We start from the raw sequence: 22,324 nt of genomic DNA, 5'->3' as shown, positions 1-22,324 counted from the left end.
AGCCCGGGGCAGCTCGGACCTTTCCTCTGCGAGCACGTGTCCGAGCTCGGCGTCGAGCGGGGTGTGGTTTCCGTGACAGCCACGAGGGGGCAGGTCAGGGCCCGGTGCCAGGAGCACAGGCCGGTTCGTACCTGAGACCTGGACCTGGGCCGCCCAGAGCCAGCGTGGCCCCAATAGCCTTTTTAATGTGCTCCCATCCTCCCTGGGAAGTTTTCAAAAAGTTGTGACACTTTATAAAATTAATATCTTGTGAAATCCCACTGTGTACTACGTGGGCTCCTTCAGCTTCTCCAAAATGGAAGGATCGGGATTTTGCCCCCAGACTAGCTTTTTATCCCTCCTTGGACAGCATGGTGAAACAGGAAGCGTACAAGGTTTAGAAATTAGCCAACCCGCTCCCATTCTAATCCCTTCGCTACTTAATGGCTTCGGGCAATTAGCCTTTCTGAGCTGCATGGGTAAAATAAGGATATAACCACATCCTGCAGGTGTGAAATTAAGCTAAGATGGACACACAGAAGGTCTCATGTATTTTCCAAACTGGAATGTTAAACCCCTGCAGTGTAACTTCTCTAACATCTGCTGAAACAAGTTATTTCAAGCTTCACTAATGACCTGTCATTGTTACTGAGGGCGGTCTGGCCCCAGGCAGGTCTGCCTGGCCTAAGGGCAGGGTGTGGGTTCTTGACTTCGTGTAGGATTTCACAACATGAGTGTAGGTGATCTTGAGAGCATGTTTATTAAAGCCGGGGACAGTGAAACAAAGAAAGGCCTTAAGGTAGGGGAAGCCACAGGAGACCATCAGGGAAGAGGGCCTTGGAGATGCGTTCAGGTCCAGCTGCTACCCTGGTTGCAAGGCTCCTGGGTCCTTTAGAATTTGGGAGGTGCATGCCTCTTGTAGGAAATAGGCCTCTGTGATCCATCTCCAGCTTAGGCAACTTTTAATGGAATCAGCTACTGAATTTCCCCAGGGTGAACAGAACGGAGGGAGGGAAAAAGATATAAGAACAAAGAACTGTAGATGTGAGTCAGCATCATGGTAGAAACACCCACCCCGCCCCCCCCCCAGGTGCCCGTCCCAACTATATGGGGGGGCGGAGACAACTAGAAAAGGCCTCAGCCCATTTTTTTCAATGGCCCAATGGGAGACAATAAGCCCTAGGCGACCTATGAGGAAACTATTAATCCATAGTACTCAGCCAATGAGGAACCAGAGCAGGGTCTCTTGTACTTTGGCTACTCCATGTGTGCCTGTACAACCAGAGGCCCGCTCTCGAGCATGAATTTAAGGTCTCGTTTTCGCCATACTTCTGTCTCCAAATCCATTATTTGAATTCAGACAGGTGAGCATTGCTCACACTGCGGGGGAAGAAGTACGGGAAGGGAAAGATGTGGGTGTGCTCTAGGGAGAAAGCTTGCCCTGGATCCTCTTTATCTTCCTTCGGCAGGAGAAATCCTAGGGAGGTGTCTGGGGAAGGTCTTAACAGAATATTCATTAGTGTTTCAGACATGGCTTTCAATATGTTGATTTATCAGAATGTAAAGGGGCCAGGGTTGTTTTCTGATTAGTTTTATTTTTAAAGAACATTATTAAAGAGGGACTGGGACTGAGGCTGGTCTGCCTTGGGACAGTCTGAAATGTGTAAACCATTTGCTACTAAGTGTTTTTGTGATTTATTAGCTGACTCCAAACTGCTCAAATTGTTTATTTTGTCTCAGTTTCCCTTATTCCACTTGTCAAGGAATTTCCCTAGCTTCTTACTATCCTGCCTCATAATCCAATGATCTGTTCTAATACTTAGGTCTCTGTACTAGAAGGAAACAAAATACTTGTGTGGGGGGGATTCTCTCCTAGAGCAAACTCTAGCCAGACTCCTCTGAGCCCTTTCTCCACTAGGCCTTACGTTAGCCTATAAAGACTTGAACAAACACTAACATTTTCTAACAGCTCCATCCCTAGGGTCACCCTGCCCACCCTTAAAATATCTGCCTGGGAACGCTCAGAATTTACCTTTTGTTCCAGGCAACACCTGAAGGTAGGGTCTCTGTCTCCCAGCCTTAGTCGGAGGGTAGGAGCCTAACTTCCATCAGTTCGTTAACAAACCCAGATGTGTTTCATGTGAACCAAATCCTCCTTCCTGCTTTTTGTAATTTTTAACTTTCCTAACCCTATGAGCACCCACTCACCTCCTCCCTGTTTTCTCATTCCCCTAAACTGCCCAGTTGCCTCTAAAAATTAAAGTGAGTTGAGTTTAAGCAGGACTGTTTTTCCTACTGCAGTAGAATATTACTGATTAAAATCTCTCCTGACCACTTTAATAATCAGTCTCTCTCTCTCTCTCTCTCTCTCTCTCTCTCTCTCTCTCTCACACACACACACACACACACACACACACACACACACACACACACATGGTTTGCATGGGTCGGCTCCACTTGAGGTCATCCGGGACAGCTCCAGATCATCAGAAGACTCTCTCGCTTGCAAGTTTGGCATTTGGTGCTGGCTGTCGGCTGACTTCAGGTGAAGCTATCAGCTCCAACATCCCATGGGCCTTCTCCATGTGGCCTGGGCTTTCTCACAACATGGCAGCTGGCTGCCACGTCATGTCTTTAAAAGTGACACAGCATCACTTTCAGTGCACTGTATTTATACACGCAGGCACAAAGGCCTGCTCAGTTCAAGAGGAAAGGGAAATAGGCTCCAACTCTAGTGGGAGTGTGGCAAGGTTCTGAAAGAGCATATGGGACACAAAATACTGCTTTGACCACTTTTGGAAAATGAAATCTGCCATAGTCATCATCTCATGTCCTATGACTTCATTCTTACCTCATTCTACTTTGTATTAGTCATTTTCATACTTGTCTAATCTCCACTACACCATAAACTTCTAGTTGGCAGGAGGGTCTACCTAATTTTTGGTATCATCTACAGCAGGAGTCCTCAAACTTTTTAAACAGGGGGCCAGTTCACTGTCCCTCAGACCGTTGGAGGGCCAGACTATAGTTTAAAAAAAAACTATGAACAAATTCCTATGCACACTGCACATATCTTATTTTGAAGTAAAAAAACAAAACGGGAACAAATACAATATTTGTATTTGCATGTGGCCCGTGGGCCATAGTTTGAGGACCCCTGATCTACAGTAACCTGCGAATGGTTGACATAAATATAGTTTTGGCACTAATTCCATGCATATAACTTCCTTTCAGTAGGCTGCACTAAATTGAAAGTCTAATTGACAGAAGGAAAAGAGTAGCCCACACCTCTCTTTACTGTCTATTTCTAGAACAACTCCATGTTTCAAGTAACCTTGGAAAAAGCTTTGACACTCTAAATAACATTATTAGTTACCCTTCCAACATTCTTCAGTCTTTCTACTACTACATGCTACTCATGACTTTTTCTGTATAATCACAGATGCCACCTAATCTACATCTATTAGGAATATCACCCTTCCTTGACCCCCCTACATCCAACAAAAACATTTCTCTCTCTACAAGTAAAATGCTTTGTCTTCTCAAATAGATTGTTAGTCCATTGAGGACAGAGGGGAACCCATTTATTTTCCACTCCCATGTGTTTTTAATGTCCATGCATTAAGAACTATGCCATATATGCAATAGGTGTCCAATAAACTATTCACTGAAGAAATACTATTTACTTACTATGAATAAGAAAAGTATGTAATTTAATACTTTTATTCAAGTATGGATGTTTTTCCATATGAGTCAGAGAAGACACAGGGAAACAACACGAAAGCAATATACTTTTATTAAAAATTTTTAAAAATTAACTGATTTTATAATTGGCAGTGGGGGAATAACAGTCTGCTTTAGATTGTGCTTTTTCAGATTTAAATACAAACATGACAATGAATTGCTATGTCCATAGAGTAATGTAGGAGTTGTTTGTGTAATAATGTGCTATAAATATTGAGGAATTAAACATTTTATCCAAATTTCTTGAAAGTATAATAGTTTTAGCCTGAACCCTATGAGAAGCTGAAGATGAAAACCAAATATCCTGGTACATCAAAGAAAAATGTAGGTAAAGCTTTTGGAACCTCAAGACTTGAATGTCTTCACTCTTAAATCTGTGACTTCCTATGTAAATCCCTAATTTCTTTAAACCATATTTCCTCAATTTTGTGAAAGGGATATTGTTTCTATTGTCAGTCAAGAAGTTTTTAAAAATAATAAAACTTTAAAAGTAACACAGTAGAACTAAAAAAGGCTCTGTTTTAAAATATAGCATGCTTCCTTATAGTATATGTATGGAAAACATAGAAAAACGTAACCAAATGGTCTTATAAGGAATAAAATTTTATTTTACAAAGAATAATGTGTCATTCTATTCACTAAATACCCAATTTGAGCTGTAATCTTCATTGACTATGAAATTTAGCATTGATAGATATAAATGGGATACAAAAATCATATTATCAAAATTTAAAAAGGAATAAAGTAAAATATTTTATTTTACCTTAGTATGTTTTTAATCTCATATTTTAACATGGGAATATTTGATTTGGAATTTTTCAAATGGTCTCTTCCTGCAAGGAAATTCAAAATGCTGGCCCATGTTGCTGTAGTGATTGAGAGTGAGGATGAGGTACACAGCTCATGGCTCAAGATACCATAAGCAGACTTTTGAGCTATAAAGTTAGAAATTTGAAGAGATCTACACTAAACTAAGAAAAAAATCTAGTTTTCCCTCTCATTTTTGTCTTACACTTTAAAATTTTTTTAAGTTAAGAAACCAAGAGATCTGAAAATGACACTGTGCTTTTATTTTTTACTAGTTTGATATACAATACTGTTAACCGTTCTCATTAAATAGACCTCTGTAATCTTAGTGATTTACATGAGTGGCACCAAGTTACATGATTTATAAGGCTTGACACAAAAAGGAAGCATTATGGTGTATAGGAATAAAAGGGATCTGAATCTACAGAAATGTTGTCAATGCACTAATGCATACATTTAAGATATGAACCACAAATCTACTGCTGTGACCAGAACAACTTATACATTGATTCTGAAAAATATTACTAGTTGCCAGTAAAAGTGAAGAGGGCGTTCCAGTGCCCCAGAACTTCCACCATCATTTCTGAGAAAAAGTATCACAAGAATGGTCAATGGTAGAGCCTCTGCAGCACCAAGCCAAGTAAAGCTGCACAGATTGCTGCTGTTTAGTTATGCTTCCAATACCATTTAATTTCAGAATAAGGGAGGGGGTTGGTGATCCCTAGAAATTCCCAGGCACCTGGCATTGGGAAGTTTCTGCTGTCAAAATTAAAGTGCGCCTTAAACACCCCAAATAAACATCAAACTGCAGCAGGAACTTTAAAAGGCAAGACTGATTAATCAGGGGCTCAAATCCTCTTACCAGACATCTGAAGTCAGTTGAAATATCACTGCAAGAACAATTTAGGGAAGAAAGATACTATGGCAAGGCAGGCCACAAATCAATTTCATTGTACCTAAAACTTCACTTGCCCCACCAGTGTGGCTCAGTTGGTTGAGCATCATCCCATGCACCAAGAGGTTGCCAGTTCAATTCCCAGTCAGGGTACATGCCCGGTTGTGCAGGAGGCAGCGGATCAATGTTTCTCTCTCATTGATGTTTCTCTCTCCCTCTTATCTTCCTGTCTCTCTAAAAAATAATCAATAAAAACATTAAAAAAATAAAACTACTTCACTTAGTAACACTATGCTAAAAGATCACACCCAGAGATTTGTATTTAATATATTTAAGGACAATGGGTAAAACAACAATCTTGAAATCATAAATCAGAAATAATATAGTATTGCTACAGTGTCTAGTGAAACATTTTTCAGAGTGGCTGGAAGATTACACCAAAAACGACATAAAGGAAAATATTGGACTTTGAATAAAGAAGGGGAAACTTAATGAAAGTGACATGCACCAAATAATCGAGAGGTAATCTATATGTAGATATAAAGTCAGGCTAAAGAACTTTCCTGGGCATATACAGTTAATGAGAAAGAGTAGAATCTAAAAAATCTTGATTATGACCTAGCTCTATAACTCTCAGATCTAACTAAATTGTAACATGATCGAATTTGTAAGGATAAAAGTTACTTGTCTGATTTATATATTGATTCCATTGCTATTCCACATATTCCAGATTAAACTGTCCTAAACAGTCCCAACATCTTAGAGGAACGCAGACATTTCATGTTACCTAATGGAAAAAAGGAGAGTAGAGGAAGCAGGGCTTTCTTTTTATGGCAATTTTCTTAACAGGAAGTTGTATTTCTTCAAAGTACATCATCAAGCAAAGGTCTTGGTGAGGATATCTTCATGCTGCTGCAGGTGAACGGTGCCAATTCCTACAGCAGGTGTTGGCAAAGGTGGTCGGCTCACAAGGCGGAGCTGTCATTGGAGCAGAAAAGAAATAAAATGACACTGTGACCCAATCAGAACTCTGCTTAGTTCACCCAAGCAGGTGCCTGTATTTCTCTTAGCTTGTTTAACATAAATCACCTTTTTGGGGAAAAATGACTTACATAGAATATATTGTCACAACTAAAAAGTAACTAAATTCCAGGCATAATAAGGGAATATAAATTCTCAAATTTGTTCTATTCTTCAGTAACTATTAGTTGGTTTTACTAGTAACTGTAGTAGAGTTTCCTAAATTAGAGCTATTTACATGTGAAAATGATTAGGGCCTAGCCAACTAGTATCAAATGAGTGAACAGAGTTCTAATTTAAGCAGAATAGAAGGATAAAACAGAAGCACAATTGCTCTTCTCATTGTTTTCCCCTTCCTACAGCATAATTAAGAAGAATTTGGCCTGTAAGGGATCTCTGCTGTGTGGATGGGTCTGGAACAAGCATCATTGGGTATCTCTACTCCCACACTGTAAAATAAGCCTGCTCATCACTCAGCTCCCCCATGGCTTGGATGTTGACCTTTAGGACAAGAATGCTGAGTAGGCTAGTGGGAAAGCAGCCAACAGGTAAGGGCTTTTACTTCCTACGTATAGTCACTTTTTGTTTTTACATGATACTAGTATGTGCACATATATTGACAAACACTCAGCATTTTATTTTGAAAGAATAGCCTAAAACTAGACTTTACCAGTATATTTTAGTTTATATTTAAAGGAATTGCATTGATAGTAGGGGATAAAACCATTTGTTGGCACTCCAGGAAAAGCAAGCTACAAGAACACTGAAAGGCAGAGACAGTACCTTGCAGGCCAGCTGCTTTTCAAACCTTGGAGAAACAAAACACCATGGACCCATGTTCTGAGGCTCCTCCTGACTCCAGATAAAATCTATAAAAGAAGAAAATCCATCTCAGTACTTCAAGTAAACATACACAACATAAACATACATACATACACACACACACTATATGTATATATACACACACATTTTTCCAACATGGCATAGTGTCTTTTTTTTTTTTTGACAAATACATAGTAATGTATCCACCAGCACAACCATGATACTGAACAATTCTATCAACCAAAAAATTCCCTCATCTTGTCCCTTTGTACTCAAGTCCTTCTCCTACCCCCAATCTCTGGCAACCACTGATGTTTTCTCTATCCCAACGATTTTGCCTTTTCCAGAATGTCATTTAAATAAAATCATACAGTATGGGTCTGGCTTCTTGAATTAGCAAAATCCATTTGTGATTTTGCTGATAGCAATAGTTCACTCTCTTTTACTGTTGAGTAGTATGACCTTGAGTATGGATGTACCACAGATTGTTTAGTCACTCATGGTGGAAGGACATTGTGTTTGTTTCCAGTTTAAGGCAATTATGAATAAAGCTGTTATAAACATTCACATGCAGATATTCTGGGGACATGTTTTCCATTCTCTTTGGTAAGTAAACACCTAAGAGTGGGACTGTCGGGTGGTATTGTAACTCTATGTGTAACTGCATAAGAAACTGACAAACTGTGTACCACAATGGCAGAACCAATTTGCATTCCCACCAGCAGTGAATGAGGGTTACAGTTGCTCCTCATCCTCATCATCACTTGATATTGTCAGTTTGTTGTTTTGTTTTCATTTTAGCCATTCAAACAGGTATCTAGCCATATCTCATTTTAACTTAATTTGCATTTCCATTATCACTAATTATGTTGAGTATCTTTTCATATAGTTATTTGCCATCTAGTTCTTTGGTAAAGTGCCTATTCTTTAAAAATTGAATTACATATTTTTTTACTGTTGAGTTTTAAGAGTTCTTGAAACACCCTGGATAGTCCTTTGCCAGATATCTATCTGCAAATATTTTCTCCCAGTTTGTGGCTTGTCCTTTTATTTTCTTTGCAGAAGTTTTTCATTTTGATAAAGTCCAATTTTTCTTTTATGGAACATGTTTTTGGTGTTACAGCTAAGAACTTTTTGCCCAACTTAAGGTCACAAAGATTTTCTTCTAGAAGTTTTGCAACTTCATATTTTACATTTAGGTCTATAATCAACTTTGATTTAATTTCTGTGTAAGGTGCATAAGATATCCAATTATTTCAACTCCATTTGTTGAAAGGTTTATCTTTTACAATTAGAGTTGATTTGTTGTAAATGATAGTGATTCCCTCCAAACTCTCAAGAAATTAGATACCTTAGCTGAGAGAAGGGGAGACTGTAAGAAACACCACAAAAGACATGAAGACACTGGCTCTAGAAGTATTATTTTCATATTTCTAGATTCCATGAGATCCAATCTATATACATAAAAGCCTAAGCAACCGTCCGACTGTCCAACCGGTAGCTATGACACGCAATGACCACCTGGGGGCAGATGCTCTGACTGATAGCTATGATGCACACTGACCACCAGGGGGCAGACGCTCAACACAGGAGCTGCCGAGCTGCAGTGACGGCAGCTGCAGTTCTTGGGTGATGCACCCGGAACCAGAGAGAGGGGAGCCTGATTCCGGGTGCATCACCCGAGAACCACCCTCTCGTAATCCACAACTTTCAGGGGATGTCAGAGAGCCAGTTTCAGCCCGATCCTGGTAGGCCAGGCCGAGGGACCCCACCAGTTTTCTAATAACTCTCACTGCCCCCATAACCTCTTTTCATTTGAGATAGTTCAAAGAAAACATTCACATGCAGATATTTCAAATCAAAGAACCCTTTACCTTTAACATGTTTATATTTGCTCATCTCCAGTTGTAATGAGTCCAACGGGAATGGGCAGAGTTCCTCTATTCGGATAATGGCAAATGCATGTTTCTCGGCCCCCAAAGATTCTCTTTGCTTCAGCAGGGCATAGAAGTGTTTGCCAGAGCAGAACACTAGACTCTTAACACTGTTTGGTAGAAAAGGGACAGTCGGATGAGAGAGCAATACCTCAAAATAAGAACTGTATCAGAAGAAAGGGGAGACCACATAGATTTAAAGGCTTCACTAGTAAAGCAGCGGGGCTCTGTAGTTGGGCTCAGACATATGCGATGCCCTGGCAAGCCTTCTTTAGCAACATATGCCTCCAAAGTTCACTCTTCCATGCATATTTTACCTCCTACCTCGCTCACTCATTTAAAGAACTTATATTAAGAAGGAGGAGATTTGGGTCTCTTTGGGTTCCTTAAATGAGCTAGTTCTCCCACCAATTAAAACTCTGAAAACAGAAATACACATCAAATTACTTTTTTGGATCCACAGATGAATCACCAATGACCGGTTTGAATGTTGTTCCTGGTGCCATTTCCTGAAGAGTCGACACAGCTGCCTAAGGAGTAGGGAGGGGAAAAGCCATAAATCTATCAAACAGTTGAAAGGAGCTGAAGATGCTTTTATTTATAACGGATCTTTGCCAAGAAATAGTATCAGAATTCTCAACTAGGAACATAAGTAAACATATGTACTAATAAATACAATAGCTTTACAGAAATATTTAATTCTAAATACTTCAGAATAAATTCTTTTCCTGAGGTTAGGTAAGATTGCCTTTTGTCTGGTGCCACAATAAAATTTTAAGAACCAAAGTTTCAGTTTGATCATACAACTTTATTATTAATAAAAAGTCTGCTTTAATTTTTTGGAATTAGAAGCAACATTTTATGGATTTATATTGTGAACCAAAACAGCGAAGGTAAGGCAATTATTTCTCTCTTTAAGTTTCTTATAAGTTTTAAGTGAAACCTATTAGAACAAGTAGGAACAAGAAGCGAATATTTCTGTGATTAAAAATTTTTTTATTAATGAGCTCAATTTAAATAAATGCTTGTTGCAAAGAACTTAGAGTACAAAACTGATGAAGCCAAGGTTAGAGATTTGATCCCTTTCGCTATCATTTAGTTTCCCTACAGTCTAGTCCAGCCGTGGGCAAACTACGGCCCGCGGGCCGGATCCGGCCCGTTTGAAATGAATAAAACTAAAAAAAAAAAAGACCGTACCCTTTTATGTAATGATGTTTGCTTTGAATTTATATTAGTTCACACAAACACTCCATCCATGCTTTTGTTCCGGCCCTCCGGTCCAGTTTAAGAACCCATTGTGGCCCTCGAGTCAAAAAGTTTGCCCACCCCTGGTCTAGTCCCAAATGGGTAGATGGCATTTTGCTAGGCCATTGTGGGGAGCCACACTGATGCTGGGATATTGTGATATAACTTAAAAAATTAATATTAACTATTCAGCTAGTCTTATTATTAATTAATGTGATCTTTCTCCATTCTGAACCAGATCCTTTCATCAGTCCTCCTAGGAAGGACTGGACACAAAAGAAGCTGGGATTCAGAGCTGGCTGGGAAACTGGAGTGGGATTTAGGTACCACTTGACAAAAACTCCCTATAGCCCTGAGGCATGTTTATCACGTGGCAAGTCATCTCTGAATAGACCATGGAAAGAAAGGGTTGACTTATATTCTGACAGATCATGTGTACCAATAATCAAAATTTCAGGAGGAAATCAGAATTCAATAACGGTTGTACTCATTTTCAATTAATAAAAGAACTTACATGTTTAATGAAGATATTTGACTACTTAATGAGTAGTTTTTCACTTTAAAATCTATAGGATAGCTGTTGGTATTTTTTAGGGCTCCCAAATAAGGCCTCTATCATAGGATAACTTACATATTAGACTTGGGGCAAGGAGTAAAACATTAGGGCCAGAATATGAACTCTTGTTCTCAGTTTCAAATAGCAAAAGAGATTCTCAATAAAATTTCTAGTAGTTCACTTAATGCTTGGTATTATACATACATTATATTTAATATCATTACATTTGATATTGACTCCCAGAGTCAGAACTAGAGTAAGACAGGTGAGGTGCCTGGAGTGCACAATTTAAGGGGGTGTTTAGTTCAGTCTAGGATCACACAAGTGCTGACCATGAGAGTATCTCCTTACTCATCTCCAAATGCTAGGCACTGCTTACAAATGCAACCTGTGAAAGCAAGTCACTTGCAACTTTCCTCAATACCCCTCAATTCCAAATCTGCACTCTCAAACCTTTGTGCAAAGTACAAGATAGTCCTGAACAGCCAAATCATTAATAACTTATTTCACCTCAGCTGTAGCATCTAAATAAATGCAAGTTTTTTTAATGTTCATTCTAATTAAGATTCTCATGTAAAATTGAAAAAAAAGTATAGCAGACAGGATAAATATATGCTTATTAGTATTTATTACCTTGAACTCTGCCATTTGAAAACTAGCATATTTGTTATTTAAAAATATATTGTGCACTTAACACTTAGTTCTGGTAAACCAAGAGAAAATGTACACCTTTAAAAATGTATACTTTTAAAGCAGTATACAATAAGCTATACTGTTATGATGTTGTGCTTATTGAAACAGGCCTCTACCTGTGATAAATCATTTAACAGGAAAAATCTAAACACCACTTGCTTTCATGAAAATGCTCTAAATTCCCAAGTTGCCACTATAGACACAGTAGTGTTTAGACCATTTGGACTTTTAAACTTTTGCTATAAAATTGTTTTCTCTCAGACCAGGATACCAGTATGATAATATCTGCTATCCTGTCCTGCATTACAATGAAACTGAGAGCTACTTATATTACCAGTTATTCTTGAAAGGGGAGAGATAGAGGGAGAAAGAGAGAGAGAGGGAGAGGGAGAGAGAGAGGTTTAGTTTTAGAAAAGCAAAGCCAACTAAAACTAAATAGGTGTTTCTGTAATTTAGAACTATAATTAGATACAAAAGCAAGCAAACAAACAAAAAACAATAAAATGACGAGAGAAGAAAGGCTTCCAACCAGCGTTTCCCACTTACAGGGAACCTGAGTAACATCTTTGGAGAAGCAACAATGAGGGGTTTTCTGAAGTTCCGGACCATCTGTCTTCTGAGCAAATGGAAATACTGAGCAGGAGTCGTAGGGTGTACCACAAACATGTTCACGGTGTCCCCGTCCACCCCCTCCTCTGTGCTGTCACACATCTGGGACGGAAATGAAAGAAAGGAGAATGTTCAGATCACCTCCTACAATCATAACATCTGCTCTCCAAAGGGACCACAGGGCTCTCAAGGGTGAGAAAAAAATATTTCCCTCCATTACAGATAATACCAGAAAATAAATTTACAGCCTATGAAGAATCAACCAAAGGAGAGGTCTGATGCTTCCCCCATTTTCCTAAGTCTGCATATTTTAACACAGCTGTTTCCAAACACAGCTGATTTCAAGGAGCATCTGGAGGGGACCTTTTAAAAAATACAAATTCTGATTACTGTGGAGTTAAGATGGTGTCAGAATCCCACTCTTCTAATGAAATAAACACAAGAGTTTGATTTGTTTGTGTGTTTTTTTGGGGGGGGGGTTGTTTTGTTTTTTTTAGAATGACTTGCTTAACATTTTAAAATTTATTTATTTTAATATTTTTATTTATTTCAGAGAGGAAGGAAGAGGGAAAGAGAGATAGAAACATCAATGATGAGAGAGAATCATTGATTGGCTGCCTCCTGCACTCCCCCTACTGGGGCTCAAGCCCACAACCTGGACATGTGCCCTTGACAGAAATCGAACCTGCGACCCTTCGGTCTGCAGACTGACAATCTATCCACTGAGCAATATCACCCAGGGCTGTTTGTTTGTTTTAAAGACAAAACAAAATCAAAAGCAGCTAACAAGGTTGAAAAGTGACAATGAATTAAATCTCAGAAGACCCTGGTGGAACAAAAAGCGAAGACATGGCTCCTAACCCCACTCCAGAAACAATGGAGAGAAAAGAAAGCGGCAAAATCCTGACAATTATTACTAGTCCCCTCCGATTTGGAGAGAGAGTGTGCATAGGCAACCCTGGTGGGAAAATAAAGGCAAAACTTAGAGCAGAAGCCACTACAGAGCTCAGTGGAGGCGACAAGGCTGCCAGGCTTGCCACTTCCAGGGCATTAAATCTGTTTCATTCAAATACTATAATGTCTGACAGTTTAAGGCACATTCATTAAGTACCTGCAGGAGGCAATTCTAGTTCAAAGCCCCTCGGAATCATGAAAACATTGCTGGGAATCAAAAAGGCACTGGACATACCTGCAAGAAACGCTCTATGCGACAGGAGGAGTGGTCGGGTCCAGCCCCGTCATACCCGTGGGGCAGGAGAATCACAATGCCGCTCTGGAGGAGCCACTTGGCCTCTCCTGGAAAACAGTAGGAGGGAGTGAGACCTCTGTGAAGCAGAAATGAAAGGTCTGATCTGATCTGGGTAGCGGAACAAATCTTAGTTAGCTGCCTGACCCCCTAGAACCATTTTCATTACGTGTACTGTCTAGCATTGTTACACCATCGTTGGGAGAAAAAATATCCCTCCTACCAGCTGAAACCCTGGAATGGCACATCCTGGGATTTATTTAGCAAGTGGAACACAAACTCAACAGTAAACATCCGGCTCCCAAAACAGCATGGCCATGCTGAATGCACTCAGGCACAACTCTTACCAAGACTGAACAGCTCCTACTTTTCCCTCACAGAACCCCCAACAACACAGGTCACTGTCCTCAAGTTCAAGACACAGGCACGTTAGAACAGTCTCTGGACATGTCAAAGTCCAGTTTCCTTAAGGCACGTTTCTTTTTAATTGTTGTTTTTATTTTAAATTACATTTCCTGGGATGACACTGCTTGGCATGTTTCTTATAACTACACAGATACAGAGTAACACAACAAAGGGAAGGACCTATAGTGCACACTCATAATCCAAGAGTACTTACCCCCCAAAATGGGGTAAGCATGTGGGGGAAACTCATACTTGTACTTTATATACTTTGAATTTTTACAGTAAGCAGGTCCTGCTTTTATAAATGATTATTAAAAATAATCAAGACACACAACTTCCAACGTTCAGATATTTGAGTGTCTCTGGATTGAGGGAAGCAGATTTTCAAGACTGACGTTCACTCTGATCACAAATCCTCAACTATGTGACCATTCCCTGCTTGTGATTCATGTCATAGCTAATCAACAAACCCCAAGAGTAGATCTGAAAGTCAAACTACTTGGGATCTGGTAGGTACACGTCCTGCTTGCTATAGCCAAACACATTCCCCCACAGATGGGAAGGTGCTCCCTGCATAACAGCTGAGTAGTACTCAGCTTATTTAACTCTGATAGCTGTCATAGCCCAGTGGATGATAGGGCAACACCCAACTCTCCCCAGGATCTGTGGTACAAGGAGTCTCAAAAGCAGCTACAGCCCCTTTTCATTCATTTGTCCCCATAAGGCTAGCATCATGCATCCACTATATACTCATTTACCACAACCAACCTCCAGAGATGAACGTGTCAAAGATGATCTGGGCACCATTGAAGAAATCGCCAAACTGAGCCTCCCAGAGGGGCAGTAACTTAGGGCTCTCAATGCTCATCCCATACTCAAATCCCAGGACAGCCTCTTCTGACAATGGGCTGTTGCTGACCTGATGCAAAGGGAGAGAATAGAGACACTGTCATGGCAGAGAAGTGGGAACATGAGTCAGTAAAGGTAAATGATTCACATTTATGCAAACCTCTTAAGAGGGAAGAAGGGCAGAGAGAGAAGCTTTATTTTTAGTAGTTTCTACATGCCTTTGAGAAAAAGCCCTCTATGAGTGATGCATATGGGAAAGTTGGAACAAAAAGAGAAACATATGAAAGGTGTTAGAATATGGGCATTGAAGATTTTCTTTAAGGATTAGCAAAATTAATTTATCAGACGACCCACCTTTGGAGCTGAGAGTAAAACTGTGTCATATAAACTTTTTTTTAAAAAAATGTCATAGCACAGCCAGTGTGTCTCAGTGGGTTAGAGGGTCATCCCATGCAGAAGGTCTTGGGTTTGATTCCTGGTCAGGGTTGCAAGTTCGATCCTGGCCCCAGTCAGGGTGTGTGCAGGAGGCAGTTTCTCTCTCACATCAGTTTTTCTCTCCCCCTATCTTCCTTCCTCTTTCTAAAAATCAATAAACTATTCTAAAAAAAAAAAAGGATGAGACGGGGAAGCTACACTGACATGCTCCCAGGACCAAACTGGAATTACAACTAAAATACAGAAAAACCATCCTGAATGATCAGCTGAAGACTTGCTGGAGAGAACCCTGATAACAAAGGACAGGAACTGAAGACTGCATAGAGACTTCAAAAGGGCTTTCCAGGCTCCCACAGACAGCAGCTGAAGTTCCGGAGGGATATCTCAGCTGTTGGGGGTTCCCACTGAGAACTCTGGGGCCCAAACTCCAAAGTGGGCTCCCCAACCCAGATCATTGAACTGAGAAAGGTGCTCACACAACATCTGGCTGTGAAAAGCAGCAGGGTTTCTGTCTGCCAAGGAGAGATGTCTGGAAATGCAGTCACCCTCTTAAAGGGCCAACACACAAAATTTTGTGTGCAGCCACTCACCTTGGGATCTGACCAAGGGAAGACAGAGTGGACTGGAGCTGTGTGGGCAGAAGCCAGGGTTAGGGGCTGTGGGGTTAGAGCTCGGGAGGCAGCCACCCCAGTTTCCTGTGCTGAGTCATTCCCTCATATTGCAGGGAATGCCTTTCTCCTGCAGACCTTCACCATACAGGCAGCTTTTGCTTTGGGGAGAAGCAATTGCCCCATCCTATTGGAAAACCCCTTACTGCACCCTATGGAGTTTCTGAGGCCCATTAAGAGACTGAGAATAACAATCAGCCTGCAGCCAGAAGCAATTGCCCCACTCTGTTGGAAAACCTCTTGCCCTACCCTGTGGTCAATAGCCTGAGACTAATCAAGACTGAATAACAATCAGCGTATAAACAGAGGCAGGTCTCTGGAGGCTCTGAGTGTTTCCTGATCCAATTCAGGGCCCAGGGCTAGGAAAATCAGGCTTTGGTGCACAAATGTTAGTCCTTTCCCAAGACATTCATCCCCAGGAGAGGGAGCCACAGGCAGTGGATTGGTGATGGCTCCAAAAAGGGTACTCAGGGCCAGTCAGAAACAGCATCTGACACTATCCTGCACTAGAGATTGTGAGTTGCAGCAGATCTACCTAGTACACAGACACAATCTCAAACAGGCAGCCAAAATGTGGAGACAAAAAAACAAACCCCAAATGAAAAAACAAGAGAATTCTCCAGAAGAGCTAAATGAAATGGGGATAAGAAATTTATCAGACATAGAACACAGAATAATAAAGGTAAGGATGCTCAACAGCATGAGAAAAGATATAGTAACTATGAAGAATGACATAGCACTAATAAAGAACACACTGGAAGGAACACACAGGTTAGGGGAGGCCAAGGATCAGAACAGTGAATTAAAAGACAGGGTTGAAAAAAATCTTTCAATCAGAGAACCAAAAAGAAAAAAAAATTAAAAAACAGGACAGCATAAGAAAGCTGTGGGACAACATGAAATGTGACAATATTCACACAATAGGAGTGCCAGAAGGGGAAGAAAGTGAGCAATGGATAGAAAACGTGGTTAAAGAAATAATGGCAGAAAACTTACAAAATGGAGAAAAGAAAAAAGTCACACAGGTTCTGGAGGCACAGAGAGTCCCAAGCAAGAAGAACCCAAATAGGCCCTCTCCCAGACACATTATAATTAAAATGCCAAAAATTAAAGACAGAGAGAGTCTTAAAAGCAGCAAGAGAAAAGCAATTTGTTACCTACAAAAGGAGCTCCCATAAGGCTGTCAGCTGATTTATCATCAACATCTGTACAGGCCAGAAGAAAATGGCATGAAGTATTCAAGGTAATGAAAAGCAAGGATCTGAAACCAAGATTACTATATCCAGCTAGGCCAGTGGTCGGCAAACTGTGGCTCGCTAGCCACATGTGGCTCTTTGGCCCCTTGAGTGTGGCTCTTCCAAAGCCTTAGGAGTACCCTAATTAAGTTAATAACAATGTACCTACCTATATAGTTTAAGTTTAAAAAATTTGACTCCCAAAAGAAATTTCAATCTCTGTACTGTTGATCTTTGGCTCTGTTGACTAATGAGTTTGCCGACCACTGAGCTAGGCTATCATTCAAAATGGTGAAATAAAGAGCTTCCCAGACCAAAAAAAAAAAAAAAAGACTAAGGAGTTTGTCGCCACCAAACCAGCACTGCAAGAAATGTTAAAGGGATTGCTGTCATGAGAAGAAAAGAGAAACAAACATAGGCATAAATAATTAAAATGGAAATAAATAAGTAACTATCAATAATAACCTTAAATATAAATGGATTAAATGTTCTAAAGACTTAGGTTACCTGAATGGAAAGAAAACATGACCCATCTATATGCTGTCTACAAGGGACCCACCTCAGAAGAAAAGGCTCACACAGGATGACAGTGAAGGGAAGGAAAAAATTTTCCATACAAAAATTTTAAAAAAGCTGAGTTAGCAATACTCATATCTGACAAAATAAACTTCAAAATGAAGGCCATCACAAGAGATAACAAAGGTCCACTACATAATACTAAAGGGATCTATCCAACAAGAGGATGTAATGCTGGTAAGTATATATGAACCGAATATAGGAGCACCTAAGTATATAAAAAAAATTCTAGAGGACTTTAAGGGAGAGATTGACAACAATACATTCATAGTAGGGGAATTTAACACCCCTCTAACATCACTGGATAGATCTTTCAGACAAAGAGTTAACAAGGAAACAGTGACTCTAAATGACACACTGAATTAGATGGATTTAATTGACATTTATAAAACATATCACCCCAAAGCTACAGAATATACATTCTGAAAGATAAACTACACATTAGGACAGAAAACAAATCTCTACAAGTTCAAGAATATTAAAATCATATCAAGCATCCTCTCAGACTATAATTGAATGAAATTATAAATAAACTACAGTGAAAACATTCAAAAATATTCAACACATTGAGGCTAAATAGCATGTTGCTAAACAAAGAAACTGAAAACTTCCTGGAAACAAATGAAAATGAACACAGAACAACCGAAAATCTCTGGGACACAGCAAAAGCAGTCCTTAGAGGGAAGCTCATAGCACTACAGGCTTACCTCAAAAAACAAGAACAATTAATTATAAACTACTTAACCCTACAACTTTAAGGATTAGAGAACAAGAAAATCCCAGAATAAGTAGGAAGACAGAAGTAATAAATATTAAAGCAGAAATAAATTACATGGACATTAAAAATAAAAAAGATGAATGAAACCAACAGCTGGTTCTTTGAAAATATAAACAAGATTGATGAACCGTTAGCCAGACTCATCAAGAAACAAAGAGAGAGGACCCAAATAAATAAAAGCAGAAACAAAAGTGGTTAAGTAACAACTGACACCACAGAAATACAAAGAACTGTAAGAAAATAATATGAGCCAAAGTCACTAATCATCTGAGAGATGCAAATCAAAACAACAAGGTATCACCTCACACCTCTCAGAATGGCTATCAAGAAATCAACAAATGACAAGTGTTGGCGAGAATGTGGACAAAAGGGAACCCTAGTATACTGCTGGTGGGAGTGCAGACTGGAACAGCCATTATGAAACCAGTATGGTGTTTCCTCAAAAAATTAAAAATGGAACTCCCATTTGACCCAGTGATCCTACTTCTGGGAATATATCCTAAGAAACCCAAAACACTCATCAGAAAAAATATATGAACCCCTCTGTTCATAGCAGTGCAATTTACAATAGCTAATATTTGGAAACAGCTTAAGTGCCCATTAGCAGATGAGTGGATTAAAAACTGTGGTACATTTACACAATGGAATACTGTGCAGCTATAAAAAAGAAAGAACTCTAACCATTTGCAACAGCATGGATGGACCTGAAAAGTATTATGCTATGTCAGATATGAAAAGTGAAATAAGCCAGTCAGAGAAAGACAAGTATCACATGATCTCACTCATAGGTGGGATCTAATGAGCAAAATAAACTGATGAACAAAAACAGACCCAGAGACATATAAGCATGGAACAGACTGTCGAACCTCAGAGGGAAGGCAGGGGAGGATGGGTGGGGAGAGATCAACCAATGAACTTATGTGCATACTAGAGGCCGAGTGCACGAAATTTGTGGATGGGTAGGGTCCCTAGTGGCTGCCGTCAGCCGGCCGGGGCCTTCCTTCCCCCGGCTGCCTGCTGCCACTGGCTCGGGGCCAGCTCCTTTGGCCGGGCCTGTGATCAAGGCCTACTGGGAGGTTGGTTGGCTGCAGGGAGGGACTGTGGGAGGTTGGCCTGCCAGCGGGAGAGGAGGAGGAGGGGCCGCAGGAGGTTGGCTGATCAGCCCCGCCTCCTGGTCAAACTCCCATGGACACAGACAATAGAGTGCATAACCCATGGACACAGACAATAGAGTGGGGAGAGCCTGGGATGGGAGGGGGATGGGGTGAAAGAGATCAATGGGGGGAAAAAAGGGACTTATGTAATACTTTCAACAATAAAGGTTTTTTTTAAAGAAAATACTATGAGCAACTATATATGCCAATAAGTTGGACAATGTGGATAAAATGGACAAATTCCTAGAAAAATACAATCTTTCAAAAGTGAACCAGTAAAAATCAGAAAACTTGAATAGGCCAATAACAAATGAGGAAATTGAAGCAGAAATAAAATAAAATAAATAAAATAAAATAAAATAAAATAAAATAAAATAAAATAAAATAAAATAAAATAAAATAAAATAAAATAAAATAAAATAAAATAAAATAAAATAAAATAAAATAAAATAAAATAAAATAAAATAAAATAAAATAAAATAAAATAAAATAAAATAAAATAAAATAAAATAAAATAAAATAAAATAAAATAAAATAAAATAAAATAAAATAAAATAAAATAAAATAAAATAAAATAAAATAAAATAAAATAAAATAAAATAAAATAAAATAAAATAAAATAAAATAAAATAAAATAAAATAAAATAAAATAAAATAAAATAAAATAAAATAAAATAAAATAAAATAAAATAAAATAAAATAAAATAAAATAAAATAAAATAAAATAAAATAAAATAAAATAAAATAAAATAAAATAAAATAAAATAAAATAAAATAAAATAAAATAAAATAAAATAAAATAAAATAAAATAAAATAAAATAAAATAAAATAAAATAAAATAAAATAAAATAAAATAAAATAAAATAAAATAAAATAAAATAAAATAAAATAAAATAAAATAAAATAAAATAAAATAAAATAAAATAAAAAACAGCAAATAAAAACCCTGGTCCAGATGGCTTCACACCGGGGTTTTGCCAAACCTTCAAAGAGCAACTAACACCTATCCTCCTCAAACTGTTCCAAAAACTCCAAAAGGAAGGAACACTTCCAACCTCTTTTTATGAGACCAGCATTATCCTAATTCCAAAACTAGATAAATACACTATAAAGAGAATTATAGACCAATGTCCCTGATGAACATAGATGCTAAAATCCTCAACAAAATATTAGCAAATCAGATCCAGCAATATATTAAAGAGATCATACACCATGACAAAGTGGGATTTATTCCATGGATGCAAGGCTGGTACAATATTTGCAAATCAATGAATGTGATACGTCAGATAAACAAAAGACAAAAATCACATGATCATATCAATAGATGCGGAAAAAGCATTGGACAAAATCCAACACCCATTTTTAATAAAAAGTCTCAGCAATGTGGGAATAGAGAGAGCATATCCTATATAATAAAAGCCTAATATGCTAAGTGTCTGGTTGTTGGGTTGTCCATTCAACCAATCAAAGCGTAATATGCTAATGATATGCTAAGGCCGTTCAACCGCTTGCTATGATGTGCACTGACCACCATGGGGCAGACGCTCTGACTCATAGGTTAGCTTGCTGCTGGGGTCTGGCCGATAGGGACTGAGACAGGCCGGACATGCCCTAGAGCCCTCCCACCATCCCTCCCACGTCCCTGGCCCCAATACTGCACCAGTGGGGTCTCTCAGCCTGGCCTGTGCCCTCTCGCATTCCAACCTCTCAGGGGATGTCCGAGAGCTGGTTTCAGCCTGATCCCTCAGGCCAGGCTGAGGGACCCCACTGGTGCACGAATTCGTGCACTGGGCCTCTAGTCTCAACATAATAACAGCCATATATGACAAACCTACAGCCAACATCATACTCAATGGGGAAAAATTAAAACCATTTCCTCTAAGAACAGGAACAAGACAGGGATGTCCATTTTCACCACTCTTATTCAACATAGTATTAGAAGTCATAGCCACAGCGATGAGACAAGAAGAAACCATAAAAGGCATCCAAATTGGAAAGGAGGAAGTAAAACTCTTATTATTTACAAATGACATGATATTGAACATAGAAAACCCTAAAGACTCCAACAAAAACTACTAGATTTAATAAATGAATTTGGCAATGTAGTAGGATACAAAATTAACACCCAGAAATCCATGGCATCTTTATACACCAACAATGAATTCTCAGAAAGAGAAACTAAACATCAATCCCATTTACCATTGCAACAAAAAATTAAGATACTGAGGAATAAACTTAACCAAGGAGGTAAAAGACTTGTACTTAAAAAACTACAAGATGATGAAAAAAGAGATAAGAAAGATATAAACAAGTGGACGAATATACTATGTTCATAGATTGATAAAATTAACATCATTAATATGTCCATACTCCCCAAAGCAATCTATAGATTCAATACAATCCCTATTAAATTACCAATGGCATATTTCACAGATCTAGAACAAATACTCCAAAAATGTATATAGGACCGGGAATAGCTGCAGCAAGCTTAAGAAAGAAAAACAAAGTTGGAGGAATCACAATACCAGGTATCTACACTAATAAAAGAGAAACATGGTAATTGGCGTACGACCGCTACCCTTCCCATTGGCTAATCAGCATATCCTTATGCAAATTAACTGTCAGCCAAGATGGCGGCCGGCAGCCAGGCAGCTGGAAGCGAACATGAGGCTT

At 39.0% G+C, this 22,324-nt stretch overlaps 1 protein-coding gene across 1 annotated transcript in view; it reads right to left on the bottom strand.

Moving 5' to 3' along the window:
- Positions 1–5,646: 5,646 nt before the first annotated feature.
- The window catches only part of DHTKD1 (dehydrogenase E1 and transketolase domain containing 1), a 43,539-nt gene continuing 26,861 nt past the window's right edge, over positions 5,647–22,324 (bottom strand). Inside the window, exons 10-16 of the mRNA XM_014547996.1 lie at positions 14,724–14,874; positions 13,494–13,600; positions 12,242–12,406; positions 9,649–9,731; positions 9,142–9,311; positions 7,229–7,314; positions 5,647–6,403 (exon numbers count right to left, since the gene is read on the bottom strand). Coding sequence (XP_014403482.1) covers positions 6,302–6,403; positions 7,229–7,314; positions 9,142–9,311; positions 9,649–9,731; positions 12,242–12,406; positions 13,494–13,600; positions 14,724–14,874 — 864 coding nt within the window. The 3' untranslated portion in view covers positions 5,647–6,301. The remainder of the gene's footprint in view (positions 6,404–7,228; positions 7,315–9,141; positions 9,312–9,648; positions 9,732–12,241; positions 12,407–13,493; positions 13,601–14,723; positions 14,875–22,324) is intronic.

The sequence above is a fragment of the Myotis brandtii genome, unplaced genomic scaffold, assembly GCF_000412655.1.
Source record: "Myotis brandtii unplaced genomic scaffold, ASM41265v1 scaffold49, whole genome shotgun sequence".
NCBI classification, from domain to species: domain Eukaryota; kingdom Metazoa; phylum Chordata; class Mammalia; order Chiroptera; family Vespertilionidae; genus Myotis; species Myotis brandtii.
This window is presented reverse-complemented; position numbering and strand designations above follow the sequence as displayed.